We start from the raw sequence: 20035 nt of genomic DNA on the forward strand, positions 1-20035 counted from the left end.
TAAAAGATGATACCAGAACTCACGATACAGCAGAGGGCCTTATCTTGGGCTCCGTGGATGGACCTTGGGGTCTATGGAAATTCTGTGAATTATAACTAAAACTTCTTGTGTATAAAGATTTTTCTGGAAGATATATCCATAAATTTCCTCAGGATCTCAAAAAGTTCCCTCAAAGTTAAGAACAATTGTTTTATGATGTTTTCAGTTCTGATATGTATTAAAAGATATATCAATATTAAAGGACAGTTTTTTCATTCAGGTGTGTGAGTTTAGTCATTCTCAACACATCTACTACTAGTCTTACAAAATCCTGAGTTAAATAAGTCTTAACTGGGCTAGGTGGGTCCTATCTAAGTTTTACAATAACAATTCCAATACCCAGCATGGAGAAAACCAGATAAACAGCATTGTTAACAAAATACTCTGTTAACACAGCTTATTTCTGTCTAGGTGAGTTGCACATTACAGAAGCCCTTGGTAATTCTGTAATTCTTAGGATAACACAGAGACAGTTTTTCAGCTTCACCACCAGGTTAAGTATTAATAAAATATCATTTGAGATAAAAATAAGAGAGATACCTTATATGTAAGAAACTAGACTGGTTCTGCAATGCCGTTTGAGGACACTTTGTTTCCTTTTGACGTTTGGTTTAGTTTATTCCTTCTGAGTATGTGAGCTAGGGTGTGATTGATTTACATGGCTCTTACTTGTAATAAAATACTGAGTTGTAGTCAACTCTACCTCTGCGACAGTAAACCCCATACTTGTTCCTACCATTAAGTATCTGGATGCCCTTGTGGAACTCATTGAACTTCTCTGGGCCTGAGGTTCCTTATCTCCAGACATGAACGAGAGCACTGGATTTCATTAGATGTTATCAAAGTTTCGTTCCAACTGTCTGGTTTTATGGCACTGTATTTCTAGGAAGGGATCTGTGTTTATCATTCTTAAGTTTGTGCAACAAACTCCTGAGGAGGAGAGGCACGTTCTGCTCATTCAGGATAATATCTAAGACAAAAAGTAAATAAAAGATAAAACATCAGTTGAGCACTTTAGATAGCTTGTGAGGGAGCCTCTCAGGGAAGCTTTCTTTCTCCCAATTCTTCTTCTTCCTTCTGGGGAAGACTGATCAGCTACATTCCAGGAGTCTGTTTGGACCACCTGACATAGTGGATGGGACCCTCATGCAGCAAAAGTGACATACACACACGTGCAGCATGAATTCTCTCTTCCTTCTCATACCCACAAGGCTTGTTCTAGCTGGCTCTTTTGTATCATCTTTCCCATCACATAAAACAAATGCAAAACTAAGCCAAGTTCCACTTCTCAGTGGGAAGGGTCCTGGCCTTCTTGCCTTCTTCCCTCTCTTAGGCACAGAAGTTCTTACAGTAGTCCTGTCCTTCTGGCCTCCTTTACAGAACATAAGAAGTTCCTGGTATTCAGAGGTAGGATACAGGCCTCTATGAAAGTACCAGAACATGGCACGTGGTGGAGAGAGGAGTGTATGAGGCTGGAGGCCCAAGTAGGCTCATATAATATTTGGTAACCCTACCATAGTTATACACACCATATTATATATAACATTCCCCTGAGGTGAAAGAATTTCTTCCTGATTACAGCCTAACTGAAAATGGGTCCCTCTGTTGGGCAAAATTATGAGGCTTTTAGATTATCCCCAGCTCTAGCACAGCAAAAGTCATTTATAAGCATTCCTATTTAATAACATATGAGCTGTTTTCATTTTGACAATTGTGATGGCCCTGAAGAATGACTACCCCCTCTTTACTTCATGGCTCTTGTAATATCTTAGATGATACTGCTGGAAATTCAAAATCCAATATATTTTACTCCAGAAATACAAAATCTCCTGCATTTTACTCCAGAGAAAGTAACTTTTAGTATGTGTCATGCCATGCAACATCCAGATCCAAATAAAATCATTGTTCTTCCTTCACAGCTATGATCTTTGTCTTCTTGAGTTAGTATGTAGTTGAATTCTTCTTTATAATGACTTAGGCTGGACTGCAGCAGTCTTCTGTTCTTATGCAACACAGTGATTACTTAAATACTTGGATATGTTTCTTGCTATCTGAATTCTTATTGCTAAGAACCCAGAGCATTAAATCTGCTTTTCTCTTGCTTCTATAAAAGCTCTTAGAGGCCCATACCAATCAAGGCTCAAACTATATTAAAAACCGCTACAGCTTTATGCATGTTGGCTTGGGAATCTCTCCATCTACTCTGAAGGTCTTTTTTTTTTTTTTTTTAAAGGTTTTTTTTTGATGTGGACCATTTTTAAAGTCTTTATTGAATTTGTTACAATACTGCTTCTGTTTTGGTTTTTTAGCCACGAGCCACGAGGCATGTGGGATCTCAGCTCCCCAACCAGGGATGGAAGCTGCACCCCCTGCATTGCAAGGCGAAGTCTTAACCACTGGACCGCCAGGGAAGTCCCTACCCTGAAGGTCTTTGCCCAACATCAGCTTCCTTTGGCCTTCACCTCATTCAATTTCAGGCCTTACTAGCTTTCGTTATCTAGCTCCATTTTGACATGTGACCAGTTTCCAGCCATTTAACTTATCTCTTTTAAAACCTGGATTGGATAATTGTCTTCAGGTAAAAGCTAAAGGGCGAGGAAGCCCATTGATGTGCTCCATATAGGTCAGTTTTCTGGAGGAAAAAACAGGGTAGAGAAGGGTAGAGAGGAGGGAGAGGAGGGAGAAATGGAAGAAAGCCAACACAATGGCAAACTGAATGTCAGGCATTTTGCTCTTCTCTGAGTTTTTCCTTCACTCTGACCCTGAAGCATTGTTCTTTCACCAAGCAAATAGATCTTCAGCAACCTCATCCTGTGAGTCCTCCAGCCACATTCAGAAAGGCTGAAGTCTTAGGGTGAACACAGCTCAGGATGACAAGATGGGACCTCACCTCACAAAACAGTGGTACCCAAAGGTATCTTTCTCTGAGAAAGAATTCTTACGTCTTCTTGTAAATGAATTCTCTCTTCCTTTTACTCTTTCAATGTGAATAAAATAATCAATACATATCCATGTGCCAACAAACTGCCATGGTAGTTCCCAGACTTCAGTCTTACGGCTTTTTCTGAATGGTACGTATTTTTAATGTGGTCCTTCTTTAGTCTATTTTAGGACTATTTATAGCCATTGTGTTAAGTGTTAAGGGTTGTTATGGACTGAATATTTGCATGCTCCCCAAATTCCTATATTGAAGCCCTACCCCAAGTGTAACTGTATTTGGAGATAGGGCCTATATAGAGATAATTAAGGTTAAATGATGTCATAAGAGTGGGGCCCTGATCTGATAGGATTAGTGTCCTTATATGAAGAAACACCAGAGAGCTCACTTCTTCTCTCTCTGTACACAGAAGAAAGGCCATGTGAGGATATAGTGAGAATGTCATCATAGTGAGAAGACAAGCTAGGAAGAGAGCGCCTACCAGAAAATGAATCAGCTGGAACCTTGACCTTGGAAGCCCAGGTTCATTGCAGCATTATTCAAATTATCCAAGACATGGAAAAAAACGTAGGTGTTTGTCAAAGGATGAATGGGTAAAGAAAATGTGAAATATAAATACATACATACATGCACAAACACACACATACACACCCCCACACACATATACATATACAATGGAATACTTTCTTTCATAAAAAAGAAGTCCTGCCATTTACAACAACATGTACGAACCTAGAGGACATTACGCTAAATGAAATAAGCCAGGCAGAAAAATACAAATACTGTATGATCTCAATTATCTGTGGACTCTAAAAAAATTGAACTCATACAACCAGAGAGTCAAACAGTGGTTGCTAAAAGCTGGAGGGTGGAAGAAATGGGAAGATGTCAGTCACATGGTATAACTTTCAGTTATAAGATGAATAAGTTCTGGGGATCCTATGTACATGACGGTGACTGTAGTTAATGATATTGTATTGTATAATTGAAATCTGCTAAGAGAGTAGATCTTAAGTGGTCTCATCACACACACACACAGTAACTATGAGGAAAAAAAGAGCAGAATATACATTCTTCTCAAGAGCACATGGAACATTCTCAAGGAAAGATCACATGTTAGGCCATAAAACAAGCCTCAATAAATTTAAAAGGACTGAAATCATACAACATATGTTCTCCAACAACAATGGAATAAAATTAGAAATCAATAACAAGGAAATTTGGAAAATTCTCAGATATGAGGAAATTGAACAATGCACTCATAAATAATCAGTTGGTCAAAGACTAAATCACAAGAGAAATTAGGAAATACGTTGAAATGAATGAAAATGGAAACACACACACAAAAAACTTATGGAACAGCTAAATATATGCTTAGAGTGAAATTTATAGCTATAAGCACCAGTATTAAAAAAGAAGATCTCAAATCGGTCGCCTAAAGTTTTGCCTTAATAAACTAGAAAAAGAAGCATAAACTAAATCCAAAGGAAGCAGAAAGAAGAAAATAATAAAGACTAGAGTGCAATAAATGAAGGAAAATAAAAAAATAGAGAAAATCAACAAAATTAGAAGTTAGTTCTTTGAAAAGATCAACAAAATTTACAATCCTTTAGCTAGACTGATAAAGAAAAAGAGAGAAAACTAAAAGTATTAATAATACAAATGAAAAGGAACTATTTACTACATTACAAAAGTTAAAAGGAGGAGGGAGGGAATCCAGATGGCAGAACAGGAGGATGTAGAATTCGTCGCTACTCACGGGTACATTGCAAATTCATCTACAGATGGAACAATTCTCACAGATCACCTGCTGAACATTAGTGGAAAACTTTGGACACCTAAAAAAAAGAAAGAAAAGAAAAAAAAGAAAAGAGGAATCAAAAAAGGGACCAGCAACCATGGTGGGAAGCTGAAGGTGAGCGGAGGTCCCCACACTCAGAAAAACTCCCTCACGGTGGGAGAATCAGCTGTGACAGAAAAGCACGTTTTGGGGATCAAAGGAGAATGCAGCAGACGGTCTGTGGAAGGCAGGACAAAGTAAGAACTGCATGCAGGGTCTACACCACTGCTCTGCACATTCCTGAATCACGAGTCGCCTGTTGCAAAAGGGGGCTGGGTGCTGGAAAGTGGGGTTTGCAGCGCGGACCCAGGGAAGGGACAGCTGTTGGCTGTGAAAAGACAGCCTGAAGGGACAGGAGTAAGAAACTCCACAACTGGGTAAGTCTGCAGAAAAAGCCTGAGATACTATAAAAGCAAGGGGTCATTGTCAAGTGATGTGCAAGGGGCAGAGCCGCCATTATAAGACCTTTTCCCAACCCCCAACTGCCAGCTTCTTCAGCCTCTGCGGGCACGGGGAGGAGCTCCCATCTGAGAGGGCCCACTCCCCCCACCGGGCCAGGGTCTCCTCTGCCTGCGTGGGTTCTGGGGGCCTGAGCACTGCCCATCCCAAAGCCTCCTTGGGAATCAGGCCTGGGCACCCCTGCCTGGGACGAGAGTCTGCAGATGCTGGAGGGGGCTGAGTGCTAAAGCATGGGGCTGGGAGAACGAATCCAGGGAGAGGAATGCTGTGGGCTGCGCGGATACAGCAGAGGGGATGGGAGTGAGGGGAGGCGTGGCCAGGAATGCCCCTAGAGGAAGAGTAGGCTGCCTGGAAAGCGAGGCACCATTGTTGAGAGGCACGAGGTGGGGGGGGGGGGCTGCCCCTGCTCCCATTTGCCAGCACCACAGTCTATTCCAACTGTTTGCTGGACCCGTTGCTGCAGGCAACTTGCAGACACCTCAGTTGTGGCCCCAGTACCCAGGCCCCAACATGAGTGAGAAAGGGTGCCCCAAGCAGCCGCTGCTTTTGCTCTCTCCTGCCTGGGCAAGGAACAGACCCCTGAGGGCGGCGCACACAGAGAGGTGGGGTCAAAACCAAAACTGAGCTTCAGGGGCGGTGCGACTAAGGAAGAGAAATGGAAATCTTTCCGTGCACCACCTGCACAAGCTGTGGATTAAACCCCCGATGTCGGCTGCGAAAATCCTGCATCTGTGGAATACCTGAACAGACAATGAGTGTTTCAACATTTGAGACCAGTCTAGCCTTCGAAGCACTGGACTCTGGGGACAAGTATACTCAGGAATCGGGCCAGGTCAGAGTCTGTGCTGGCTCCACAGCTCCCACAGCAGGTCCAGAGGCCTACCTAGAGGTATTGGAGGGCCTCCTGAGGAGGCGGGGATTGGCTCTGGGTCACTGTGGGAGCAAGGACACTGACAGAGGAGGCCCCAGGAGAATATTCTTAGTACTAATATTATTTTTTTGTTTTGTTTTGCTCAGCTGTTGGTGTTGTTGATTTTATTATATTTTATCTTTTATTTTTGATTTTTATTCTTATATTCTTAATCTTTTTTCAAAACATATCATTTTAAATTTTTCTATTTTTACTTTACTTTTGTTGCTTTGTGGTTTTTTCCTTGCTTTTGTTCTTTGTTATCTGTTTTTTATTTTATTTCTTTTTTTTCATTTTTTTTTTTAGTTATTTCTGAGATATACATTTTAAAGTAATAACTAGAATTATGACTTATAACATTATACCAGAACATATAAGATTTTTAGAAATTTCATGTAATGCCTGAAACATTTATATTAACATATTTCCATACAAATAACCCAAAGAAAGTTTAGTATTGGTTGTTTTTTTGTTTGTTTGTTTGTTTATACTGCAGGTTCTTATTAGTCATCAATTTTATACACATCAGTGTATGCATGTCAATCCCAATTGCCCAATTCAGCACACCACCATCCCCACCCCACCGCGGTTTTCCCCCCTTGGTGTCCATACATTTGTTCTCTTCATCTGTGTCTCAACTTCTGCCCTGCAAACCAGTTCATCTGTACCATTTTTCTATGTTCCACATACATGCGATTATATATGATATTAGTTTTCCTCTTTCTGACTTACTTCACTCTGTATGACAGTCTCTAGATCCACCCACGTCTCTACAAATGACACAATTTCGTTCCGTTTTATGGCCGAGTAATATTCCATTGTATATATGTACCACATCTTCTTTATCCATTCGCCTGTTGATGGGCATTTAGCTTGCTTCCATGACTTGACTACTGTAAATAGTGCTGCAATGAACATTGGGGTGCACGTGTCTTTTTGAATTATGGTTTTCTCTGGGTATACGCCCGGTAGTGGGATTGCTGGGTCATATGGTAATTGTATTTTTAGTTTTTTAAGGAACCTTCATACTGTTCTCCATAGTGACTGTATCAATTTACATTCCCACCAACAGTGCAAGAGGGTTCCCTTTTCTCCACACCCTCCCCAGCATTTGTTGTTTGTAGATTTTCTGATGATGCCCATTCTAACTGGTGTGAGGTGATACCTCATTGTAGTTTTGATTTGCATTTCTCTAATAATTAGTGACGTTGAGCAGCTGTTCATGTGCTTCTTGGCCAGCTGTATGTCTTCTTTGGAGAAATGTCTATTGATGTCTTCTGCCCATATTTTGATTGAATTGTTTGTTTTTTTAATATTGAGCTGCAGGAGCTGTTTATATACTTTGGAGATTAATCCTTTGTTGATTCGTTTGCAAATATTTTCTCCCATTCTGAGGGTTGTGTTTTCGTCTTGTTTGCAGTTTCCTTTCCTTTGCAAAACCTTTAAGTTTCATTAGGTCCCATTTGTTTATTTTTGTTTTTATTTCCATTACCCTAGGAGGTGGATCAAAAAAGATCTTGCTGGATTTATGTCAAAAAGTGTTCTTCCTATGTTTTCCTCTAAGACTTTTAGAGTAACCAGTCCTACATTAAGGTCTCTAATCCATTTCAAGTTTATTTTTGTGTATGGTGTTAGGGAGTGTTCTAATTTCATTCTTTTACATGTAGCTGTCCAGTTTTCCCAGCACCACTTATTGAAGAGACTGACTTTTTTCCATTGTATATCCTGCCTCTTTTGTCATAGATTAGTTGACCGTAGGTGTGTGGGTTTATCTCTGGGCTTTCTATCTTGTTCCATCGATCTATATTTCTGTTTTTGTGCCAGTACCATAATGTCTTGATGACTGTAGCTTTGTAGTATAGTCTGAAGTCAGGAAGTCTGATTCCTCCAGCTTGGTTTTTTTCCCTCAGGATTGCCTTGGCTATTCGTGGTCTTTTGTGTCTCCATACAAATTTTAAGATTTTTTTGTTCTAGTTCTGTAAAAAATGTCATTGGTAATTTGATAGAGATTGCATTGAATCTGTAGATAGCTTTAGATAGTATAGTCATTTTCACAATATTGATTCTTCCAATCCAAAAACATGGGATATCTCTCCATCTGTTTGTATCATCTTTAATTTTTTTTAGCAATGTCTTATAGTTTTCTGCATACAGGTATTTTGTCTCCCTAGGTAGGTATATTCCTAGGTATTTTATTCTTTTTGTTGCAATGGTAAATGGGAGTGTTTCCTTAATTTCTCTTTCAGATTTTTCATCATTAATGTATAAGAATGCAAGAGATTTCTGTGCATTAATTTTGTATCCTGCAACTTTACCAAATTCATTGATTAGCTCTAGTAGTTTTCTGGTGGCATCTTTAGGATTCTCTATGTATAGTATCATGTCACCTGCAAACAGTGACAGTTTTACTTCTTCTTTTCCAATTTGTATTCCTTTTATTTCTTTTTCTTCTCTGATTGCTGTGGCTAGGACTTCCAAAACTATGTTGAATAATAGTGGTAAGAGTGGACATCCTTGTCTTGTTCCTGATCTTAGAGGAAATGCTTTCAGTTTTTCACCATTGAGAATGATGTTTGCTGTGGGTTTGTCGTATATGGTCTTTATTATGTTGAGGTAGCTTTCCTCTATGCCAAATTTCTGGAGAGTTTTATAAATGGGTGTTCAATTTTGTCAGAAGCTTTTTCTGCATCTATTGAGATGATCATATGGTTTTTATTCATCTATTTGTTAGTATGGTTTATCACATTGATTGATTTGTATATATTGAAGAATCGTTGCATTCCTGGGTTAAATCCCACTTGATCATGGTGTATGACCCTTTTAATGTGTTGTTGGATTCTGTTTGCTAGTATTTTGTTCAGGATTTTTGTATCTATATTCATCAGTGATATTGGTCTGTGATTTTCTTTTTTTGTAGTATTTTTGTCTGGTTTTGGTATCAGGGTGATGGTGGCCTCAAGAATGAGTTTGGGAGTGTTCCTTCCTCTGCAATTCTTTGGAAGACTTTGAGAAGGATGGGTGTTAGCTCTTCTCTAAATGTTTGATAGAATTCACCTGTGAAGCCATCTGGTCCTGGACTTTTGTTTGTTGGAAGATTTTTTAATTACAGTTTCAATTTCATTACTTGTGATTGGTCTCTTCATATTTTCTATTTCTTCCTGGGTCAGTCTTGGAAGGTTATACCTTCCTAAGAATTTGTCCATTTCTTCCAGGTTGTCCATTTTATTGGCATAGAGTTGCTTGTAGTAGTCTCTTAGGATGCTTTGTATTTCTGCAGTGTCTGTTGTAACTTCTCCTTTTTCATTTCTAAATTTATTGATTTGAGTCTTCTCCCTCTTTTTCTTGATGAGTCTGGCCAATGGTTTATCAAATTTGTTTATCTTCTCAAAGAAGCAGCTTTTAGTTTTATTGATCTTTGCTATTGTTTTCTTTGTTTCTATTTCATTTATTTCTGCTCCGATCTTTATGATTTCTTTCCTTCTACTAAATTTGGGTTTTGTTTGTTCTTCTTTCTCTAGTTCCTTTAGGTGTAAGGTTTGATTGTTTATTTGAGATTTTTCTTATTTCTTGAGGTAGGCTTGTATTCCTATAAAATTCACTCTTACAACTTCTTTTGCTACATCCCATAGGTTTTGGATCTTCGTGTTTTCATTGTCAGTTCTCTCTGGGTATTTTTTGATTTCCTCTTTGATTTCTTCAGTGATCTCTTGGTTACTTAGTAATGTATTGTTTAGCCTCCATGTGTTTGTGTTTTTTATGTTTTTTTCCCTGTAATTGATTTCTAATCTCATAGTGTTGTGGTCAGAAAAGATGCTTGATATGATTTCAATTATCTTAAATTTACTGAGGCTAGATTTCTTACCCAAGATGTGATCTATCCTGGAGAATGTTCCATGCGCACTTGAGAAGAAAGTGTAATCTGCTGTTTTTGGTAGGAATGTCCTATAAATGTCAATTAAACCTATGTGGTCTATTGTGTCATTTAAAGCTTGTGTTTCCTTATTAATTTTCTGTTTGGATGATCTGTCCATTGGTGTAAGTGAGGTGTTAAAGTCCCCCACTATTATTGTGTTACTGTCGATTTCCTCTTTTTTAGCTGTTAGCAGTTGCCTTATGTATTGAGGTGCTCCTATGTTGGGTGTCATATATATTTATAATTTTTCTTTCTTCTCCTTGGATTGATCCCTTGATCATTTTGTAGTGTCCTTCCTTGTCTCTTGTAACAGTCTTTATTTTAAAGTCTATTTGGTCTGATATGAGTATTGCTACTACAGATTTCTTTTGATTTCCATTTGCATGGAATATCTTTTTCCATCCCCTCACTTTCAGCTTGTATGTGTCCCTAGGTCTGAAGTGGGTCTTTTGTAGACAGCATATATATGGGTCTTGTTTTTGTATCCATTCAGCGAGCCTGTGTCTTTTGTTTGGAGCATTTAATCCTTTCACGTTTAAGGTAATTATTGATATGTATGTTCCTATTATCATTTTCTTAGTTGTTTTGCGTTTGTTTTTGTAGGTTCCTTTCTTTTCTTGTGTTTCCCACTTAGAGAAGTTCCTTTAGCACTTGTTGTGGAGCTGGTTTGGTGGCGCTGAATTCTCTTAGCTTTTGCTTGTCTGTAAAGCTTTTGATTTCTCCATTGAATCTGAATGAGATCCTTTCTGGGTAGAGTAATCTTGGTTGTAGGTTCTTCCCTTTCTCACTTTGAATATGTCATGCCACTCCCTTCTGGTTTGTAGAGTTTCTGCTGAGAAATCAGCTGTTAACCTTATGGGAGTTCCCTTGTTTGTTATTTGTCGTTTTTCCCTTGCTGATTCCAATAATTTTTCGTTCTCTTTAATTTTTGCCAATTTGATTACAATGTGTCTCGGCATGTTTCTCCTTGGGTTTATCCTGTATGGGACTCTCTGTACTTCTTGGACTTGGGTGGCTATTTCATTTCCCATGTTAGGGAAGTTTTCGACTATAATCTCTTCAACTATTTTCTCGGGTCCTTTCTCTCTCTCTTCTCCTTCTGGGACTCCTATAATGAGAATGATCTTGCGTTTAATGTTGTCCCAGACGTCTCTTAGGCTGTCTTCATTTCTTTTCATTCTTTTTTCTTTATTCTGTTCTGCAGCAGTGATTTCCACCATTCTGTCTTCCAGGTCACTTATCCGTTCTTCTGCCTCAGTTATTCTGCTATTGATTCCTTCTAGTGTATTTTTCACTTCAGTTATTGTATTGTTCATCTCTGTTTGTTTGTTCTTTAATTCTTCTAGTTCTTTGTTAAACATTTCTTGCATCTTCTCGATCTTTGCCTCCATTCTTTTTCCGAGGTCCTGGATCATCTTCACTATCATTATTCTGAATTCTTTTTCTGGAAGGTTGTCTATCTCCACTTCATTTCATTGTTTTTCTGGGGTTTTATCTTGTTCCTTCATCTGGTATATAGCCCTCTGCCTGTTCATCTTGTCTATCTTTCTGTGAATGTGGTTTTTGTTCCACAGGCTGTAGGATTGTAGTTCTTCTTGCTTCTGCTGTCTGCCCTCTGGTGGTTGAGGCTATCTTAGAGGTCTGTGCAAGTTTCCTGATGGGAGGGACTGGTGGTTGGTAGATCTGGCTGTTCTTCTGGTGGGCAGAGCTCAGTAAAACTTTAATCCACTTTTCTGCTGATGGGTGGGGCTGGGTTCCCTCCCTGTTGGTTGTTTGGCCTGAGGTGACCCAGCACTGGAGCCTACCCGGGCTCTTTGGTGGGGCAAATGGTGGACTCTGGGAGGGCTCACACCAAGGAGTACATCCCCAAACTTCTGCTGCCAGTGTCCCTGTCCTCATCGTGAGACACAGCCAGCCCCCACCTCTGCAGGAGACCCTCCAACACTAGCAGGTAGGTCTGGTTCAGTCTCCTATGGGGTCACTGCTCCCTCCCCTGGGCCCCAATGTGCACACTACTTTGTGTGTGCCTTCCAAGAGTGGAGTCTCTGTTTCCCTGAGTCCCCTCCAAGTCCTCCAATCAAATCCCGCTAGCCTTTAAAGTCTGATTCTCTGGGGATTCCTCCTCCTGTTCTGGACCCCCAGGTTGGTAAGCCTGATGTGGGGCTCAGAACCTTCACTCTGGTGGGTGGACTTCTGTGGTATAAGTGTTTTCCACTTTGTGAGTCACCCACCCAGCAATTATGGTATTTGATTTTATTGTGATTGCAGCCCTCCTACCATCTCACTGTGGCTTCTCCTTTGTCTTTGGATGTGGGGTATCTTTTTTGGTGAATTCCAGTGTCTTCCTGTCCGTGATTGTTCAGCAGTTAGTTGTGATTCCGGTGCTCTTGCAAGAGGGAGTCTTTTTCATGTTTTTTTGTGTATATATTGTTTTCTTCGTTTTTCTTGTTGTCTCTTTGCTTTCTGTTTTTATTTTTTAGTCTTTGTTTTTGTTAGTTTAGTTCTTCTTGACTGTTCTAATTTTAGAATTCTTTCGTTTTTCTGTTCTCTCATTTTTTTAAAATTCTTTTTTCTCTTTTTTCTGAGAGTGTGTGTGTGTGCATCTGTGTGTGTGTGTGTTGTGCTGTTGTTGCTGCTGTTTGTTTGATGTTGTTTTGCTATTTGTCTTGGGTTTTGTTCATCTGTTTGCTTTCTTTAATTTTTACTTGTTTTCTTTCCATTTTTTTTCCTCCCTTTTCTCTCATGTTGCACTGTGCAGCTTGTGGACTCTTGGTTCCCGGCCAAGGGTCGGGCCTGGGCCTCTGGGGTGGGAGCACAGAGTCCAGGACACTAGACTGCCAGAGAATTCCTCGATCCACGGAATAGTAATCAGCGTGTGTGCTCCCAGATGTATCCACATCAACACCAAGACCAAGTCCCATACAACAGCCTGCAGGCTCCAGTACTAGACACCTCACTTCAAACGACCAGCAAGACAGGAGCACAGCCACACCCATCAGTAGACAGGCTGCCTAAAGTCGTACTAAGCTCACAAACACCCAAAAGCACACCACCTGAAGAGGCCCTGGTCTTCAGAGGGAAAAGACTCAACTCCACCCACCAGACTGCAGGCACCAGGCCCTCCCACCAAGATGCCTACACAAGCCCCTGGACCAACCTCACTCACCAGGGGGCAGACAAGAGAAGCAAGAGGAACTATGACCCTGCAGCCTGCGGAAAGAAGACCATAAACACAGTAGGTTAGACAAAATGAGATGACAGAGAAATAAGTTACATAGGAAGGAGCAAGGTAAAATCCCACAAGACCAAATAAATGAAGAGGAAATAGGCAATCTACATGAAAAAGAATTCAGAGTAATGATAGTAAAGATGATCCAAGATCGCAAAAATAGAATGGAGACATGGGTCGAGAAGACTTACAAGGACCTCGAAGAACTAAAGAACCAACAATCAGTGATGAACAATAACTGAAATGAAAAATACACTAGAAGGAATCAACAGCAGAATAACTAAGGCGGAAGAACAAATAAGTGAGCTGGAAGATAGAATGGTGGAAATAACTGCCAAAGAACAGAAGAAAGAAAAAAGAATGAAAAGAATTGAGGACAGTCTCAGAGACCTCTGGGACAATATTAAATGCACCAACATTCAAATTATAGTGGTCCCAGAAGAAGAAGAGAAAGGGAAAGGGCCTAAGAAAATATTTGAAGAGATTATAGTGGAAAACTTCCCTAATATGGGAAATGAAATAGGCACCCAAGTCCAGGAATTGCACAGAGCCCCAGGCAGGCTAAACCCAAGGAGAAATATGCCAAGACACACATGAATCAAACTAACATAAATTAAATAAAAGAAAAAATATTAAAAGCAGCAAGGGAAAAGCACCAAATAACCTACAATGGAATTCCCATTAGGTTATCAGCTGATTTTTCAGCAGAAACTCTGCAGGCCAGAAGGGAGTGGCAGGACATATTTAAAGTGATGAAATGCAAAAACCTACAACCAAGACTACTCTACCCAGCGAGGATTTCATTCAGATTTGATGGAGAAATCAAAAGCTTTACAGACGAGCAAAGCTAAGAGAATTCAGCACCACCAAACCAGCTTTACAACAAATGCTAAAGGAACTTCTCTAGGTGGGAAACACAAGAAAAGAAAGAAGACCTGCAAGAAGAAACCCAAAACAATTAAGAAAATGGTAATAAGGACATACATATCGATAATTACCTTAAATGTGAATGGATTAAATGCTCCAACCAAAAGATACAGACTAGCTGAATGGATACAAAAACAAGACCAGTATATATGCTGTCTACAACAGACCCACTTCAGACCTAGGGACACATACAGTCTGACAGTGAGGGGATGGAAAAAGATATTCCATGCAAGTGGGAATCAAAAGTAAGCTGGAGTAGCAATACTCATAACAGACAAAATAGACTTTAAAATAAAGATTATTACAAGAAAAAAGGAAGGACACTGCATAATGATCAAGGGATCAATCCAAGAAGAAGATATAACAATTGTAAATATCTATGCAGCCAACATAGGAGCACCTCAATACATAAGGGAAATGCTAACAGCTATAAAAGGGGAAATCAACAGTAACACAATAATAGTGGGAGATTTTAACACCCACTTACACCAATGGACACATCATCCAAATAAAATAAATAAGGAAACACAAACTTTAAATGACACAATAGACCATATAGACTTAATTGATATTTATAAGATATTCCACCTGAAAGTGGCAAAATACAATTTCTTTTCAAGTGCACATGGAACATTTTCCAGGATAGATCACATCTTGTGTCACAAATTAAGCCTTAGTAAATTTAAGAAAACTGAAATTGTATCAAGTATCTTTTCCAACCACAGCGCCATGAGACTAGATATCAATTACTGGAAAAAATCTGTAGAAAATACCAATACATGGAGGTTAAACAATACACTACTAAATAACCAAGAGGTCACTGAGAAAATCAAAGAGGAAATCAAAAAATACCTAGAAACAAATGACAATGAAAACACGACAACCCAAAAACTATGGGATGCAGCAAAAGCAGTTCTAAGAGGGAAGTTTATAGCAACACAATCCTACGACGAGAAGCAAGAAACATCTCAAATAAACAACCTAACATTACACCTAAAGCAATTAGAGAAAGAAGAACAAAAAAACCCCAAAGATAGCAGAAGGAAAGAAATCATAAGGATCAGATCAGAAATAAATGAAAAAGAAATGAAGGAAACAATTGCAAAGATCAATAAAACTAAAAGCTGGTTCTTTGAGAAGATAAACAAAATTGATAAACCATTAGCCAGACTCATCAAGAAAAAAAGGGAGGGGCTTCCCTGGTGGCGCGGTGGTTGAGAGTCTGCCTGCCAATGCAGGGGACACGGGTTCGAGCCCTGGTCTGGGAGGATCCCACGTGCCGCGGAGCAACTGGGCCCGTGAGCCACAATTGCTGAGCCTGCGCGTCTGGAGCCTGTGCTCCGCAACACGAGGGGCAGCGATAGTGAGAGGCCTGCGCACCGTGATGAGGAGTGGCCCCCGCTTGCCGCAACTGGAGAAAGCCCTCACACAGAAACGAAGACCCAACACAGCCATAAATAAATAAATAAACAAATACTTAAAAAAAAAAGTAAAAGTCTATAAAAAAAAAATTTTAAAAAGAAAAGAAAAAAAGGGAGACGACTCAAATCAACAAAATTATAAATGAAAAAGGAGAAGTAACAACTGACACTGCAGAAATACAAAGGATCATAAGAGATTACTACAAGCAACTCTATGCCAATAAAACGGACAACCTGGAAGAAATGGACAAATTCTTAGAAAAGCGCACCCTTCTGAGACTGACCCAGGAAGAAATAGAAAATATAAACAGACCAATCACAAGCACTGAAATTGAGACTGTGATCAACAATCTTCCAACAAACAAAAGGCCAGGACCAGCTGGCTTCACAGGGGAATTCTGTCAAACATTTAGAGAAGAGCTAACACCTATCCTTCTCAAACTCTTCCAAAATATAGCAGAGGGCGGTACACTTCCCAACTCATTCTACGAGGCCACCATCACCCTGATACCAGAACCAGACAAAGATGTCACAAAGAAAGAAAACTACAGGCCAATAGCACTGATGAACATAGATGTGAAAATCCTGAACAAAATACTAGCAAACAGAATCCAACAGCATATTAAAAGGATCATACACCATGATCAAGGGGGGTTTATGCAGGAATGCAAGGATTCTTCAGTATACGCAAATCAATCAATGTGATACACCATATTAACAAATTGAAGGAGAAAAACCATATGATCATCTCAATAGATGCAGAAAAAGCTTTCAACAAAATTCAACACCCATTTATGATAAAAACTGTCCAGAAAGTAGGCATAGAGGGAACTTACCATATATGGCCATATATGATAAACCCACCACCAACATTGTTCTCAATGGTGAAAAACTGAAACCATTTCCTCTAAGATCAGTAACACGACAAGGTTGTCCACTCTCACCACTATTATTCAACATAGTTTTGGAAGTTTTAACCACAGCAATCAGAGAAGAAAAAGAAATAAAAGAATTCCAAATCGGAAAAGAAGAAGTAAAGCTGTCACTGCTTGCAGATGACATGATACTATACATAGAGAATCCTAAGGATGCTACCAGAAAACTACTAGAGCTAATCAATGAATCTGGTAAAGTACCAGAATACAAAACTAATGCACAGAAATGTCTTGCATCCCTATACACTAATGATGAAAAATCTGAAAGAGAAATTAAGGAAACACTCCCGTTTACCATTGGAACAAAAAGAATAAAATACCTAGGAATAAACCTACCTAAGGAGGAAAAGAAGTAAAACTCTCACTGTTTGCAGATGACATGCTCCTATACATGGGAAATCCTAAAGATGCCCCCAGAAAACTACTAGAGCTAATCAATGAATTTAGTAAAGTTGAAGAATAGAAAATTAATACACAGAAATCTCTTGCATTCCTAAGCACTAATAACTAAAGATCAGAAAGAGAAATTAAGGAAACAATCCCATTTACCATTGCAACCAAAAGAATAAAATACATAGGAATAAACATACCTGAGGAGGCAAAAGAGCTGGACACAGAAAACTATAAGATACTGATGAAAGAAATCAAAGATGACACAAACACATGGAGAAAATACCATGTTCTTGGATTGGAAGAATCAATATTGTGAAAATGACTATACTACCCAAGCAATCTACAAATTCAATGCAATCCCTAACAAATTACCAATGGCATTCTTCCCATAATTAGAACAAATAATTTTACAGTTTGTATGGAGACACAAAAGACCCCAAATAGCCAAAGCAATCTTGAGAAAGAAAAACAGAACTGGAGGAATCAGTCTCCCTGACTTCAGACTATACTGCAAAGTTACAGTAATCAAGATAGTATGGTATTGGCATAAAAACAGAAATATAGATCAGTGGAACAGGACAGAAATCCCAGAGATAAATCCACCCACCTATGGTCACCTAATCTATGATAAAGGAGGCAAAAATATACAATAGAGAAAAGATAGCCTCTTCAATACATGGTGCTGGGAAAACTGGATACCTACATGTAGAAGAATGAAATTACAACACTCCCTACCACCATACACAAAAATACACTCAAAATGGATTAAAGACCTAAATGTAAGGTCAGACACTATAAAACTCTTAGAGGAAAACATAGGGAGAACACCCTTTGACATAAATTGCAGCAAGATCTTTTTTGACCCACCTCCCACAGGAATGGAAATAGAAACAAAAATAAACAAATGGGACCTAATGAAACTTAAAAGCTTTTGCACAGCAAAGGAAACCATAAACTAGACGAAAAAACAACCCTCAGAATGGGAGAAAATATTTGCAAACAAAGCAACTGACAAAGGATTAATCACCAAAATATACAAGCAGCTCATGCAGCTCAATATCAAAAAAGCAAACAACACAATCCAAAAATGGGCAGAAGACCTAAATAGACATTTCTCAAAAGAAGACATACAGATGGCCAACAAACACATGAAAAGATGCTCAACATCACTAATTATTAGAGAAATGCAAATCAAAACTACAATGAGGTATCACCTCACATCAGTCAGAATGGCCATCATCAAAAAATCTACAAACAATAAATGCTGGAGAGGGTGTGGAGAAAAGGGAACCCTCTTACACTGTTGGTGGGAATGTATATTGATACAGCATGGAGAACAGTATGGAGGTTCCTTAAAAAACTAAAAATAGAACTACCATATGAGCCAGCAATCCCACTACTGGGCATATACCCAGAGATAACCATAATTCAAAAAGACACATGCACCCCAATGTTCACAGCAGCACTATTTACAATAGCCAGGACATGGAAGCAACCTAAATGTCCATCAACAGAGGAATGGATAAAGAAAATGTGGTACCTATACACAATGGAATATTACTCAGCCATAAAAAGGAATGAAATTGGGTTATTTGTAGAGACGTGGATGGACCTAGAGAGTGTCATACAGAGTGAAGTAAGTCAGAAAGAGAAAAACAAATATCGTATATTAACGCATATATGTGGAATCTAGAAAAATGGTACAGATGACCTTATTTGCCAAGCAGAAATAGAGACACAGATGTAGAGAGCTAACCTATGGATACCAAGGGGGAAAGGAGTGGGTTGGGAGGAATTGGGAGATTGGGATTGACACATATACACTACTCATAGTACGTATAAAATAGAGAACCGACAGGAACATAATATATAGCACAGGGAACTCTACTTAATGCACTGTGGTGTCCTAAATAGGAGGGTAATCCAAAAGGGAGGGAATATATGTATATGTATAGCTGATTCATTTTGCTGTGCAGTAGAAGCTAACAGAACATTGTAAAGCAACTATATTCCTATAAAAAAAATTAAAAGGAGTATAAGGGAATGAAAAATTGTTTGCCAACAAATTCAATAGCCTAGATTGAATATATTCTTGGAAAGACAAACTACCAAAACTGAGTCAAGAAGAAATAGAAAATCTGAACAAAATCATGATATGTAAAGATATTAAATTAGTAATTAAAAAACCCACCCAGGGTTCTACTCAGCTTTTAAATAAGACTTAACATCAATCATTTAAAAACTTTTCTGTAAAATAGAAAAGGAGGAAACTTTTCCCAATTTATTATATGAGGCCAGTATTACCCTTATATAAAAATTAGATACCACAAAAGAAGCAAACTACAGACCAATATTTCTTATGAATATAGAGGTTAAAATTCTCAATACCAGCAAATACTAGCAAGTCAAATCCAGCAATATATTAAAAGGTTTACACACCAAGTAGGATTTATCCTAGGGATGAAAAGTTCGATTAAATTGGAAAATTAATTAATGTAATATTAATAGAAAAAAACCCCAAAAACCAAAAACATGGTCATCTCAATAGACATAGAAAAAATGTGACAAATTCCAACACCCTTTCTTAATAAAAACACCCAATAAATAAGAAATAGAAGGGAATTTCTTCAACTTGACAAAGGTCATCCATTAAAAACCCACAGCTGTCATCATACTTAACAGTGAAATAATGAATGCTTTCCTCCTAAAATCAAAAACAGGAATATGATGTCTGCTCTGGCCACTTTACTTCAACGTTGTATTGGCAATTCTAGCCAGAGGAAAATTAAGAAAAAGAAGTAAAAGGCATTCAGATTGGAAAAGAAGAAACAAAAACTATCTCTATTTTCAGATGACATGATCTTGTACATAGAAAATCCTAAGGAACCCACACAATATACCATTAGGACTAAGAGAAGAATTCAGCAAAGTCGCAGAACACAAGATCAGTATAAAAAATCAATTATATTTCTATACACTATCAAGGAACAATCGGAAACTGAAATTAAGAAAAGCATTCCATTTACAAGAG

General features: G+C 38.7%; 1 protein-coding gene across 5 annotated transcripts in view; it reads right to left on the minus strand.

The window, feature by feature from the left end:
* The window catches only part of TEX9 (testis expressed 9), a 247054-nt gene that overhangs the window by 156759 nt on the left and 70260 nt on the right, over window positions 1–20035 (minus strand). For all 5 annotated transcript variants that reach the window (XM_036842658.1, XM_036842657.1, XM_036842659.1 and 2 more), the window contains one exon: window positions 4737–4815. In XM_036842658.1, the coding sequence (XP_036698553.1) occupies window positions 4737–4755 (19 nt within the window). In that variant the 5' untranslated portion in view covers window positions 4756–4815. The remainder of the gene's footprint in view (window positions 1–4736; window positions 4816–20035) is intronic.

Source organism: Balaenoptera musculus, chromosome 2, assembly GCF_009873245.2.
Source record: "Balaenoptera musculus isolate JJ_BM4_2016_0621 chromosome 2, mBalMus1.pri.v3, whole genome shotgun sequence".
Lineage (NCBI taxonomy): Eukaryota > Metazoa > Chordata > Mammalia > Artiodactyla > Balaenopteridae > Balaenoptera > Balaenoptera musculus.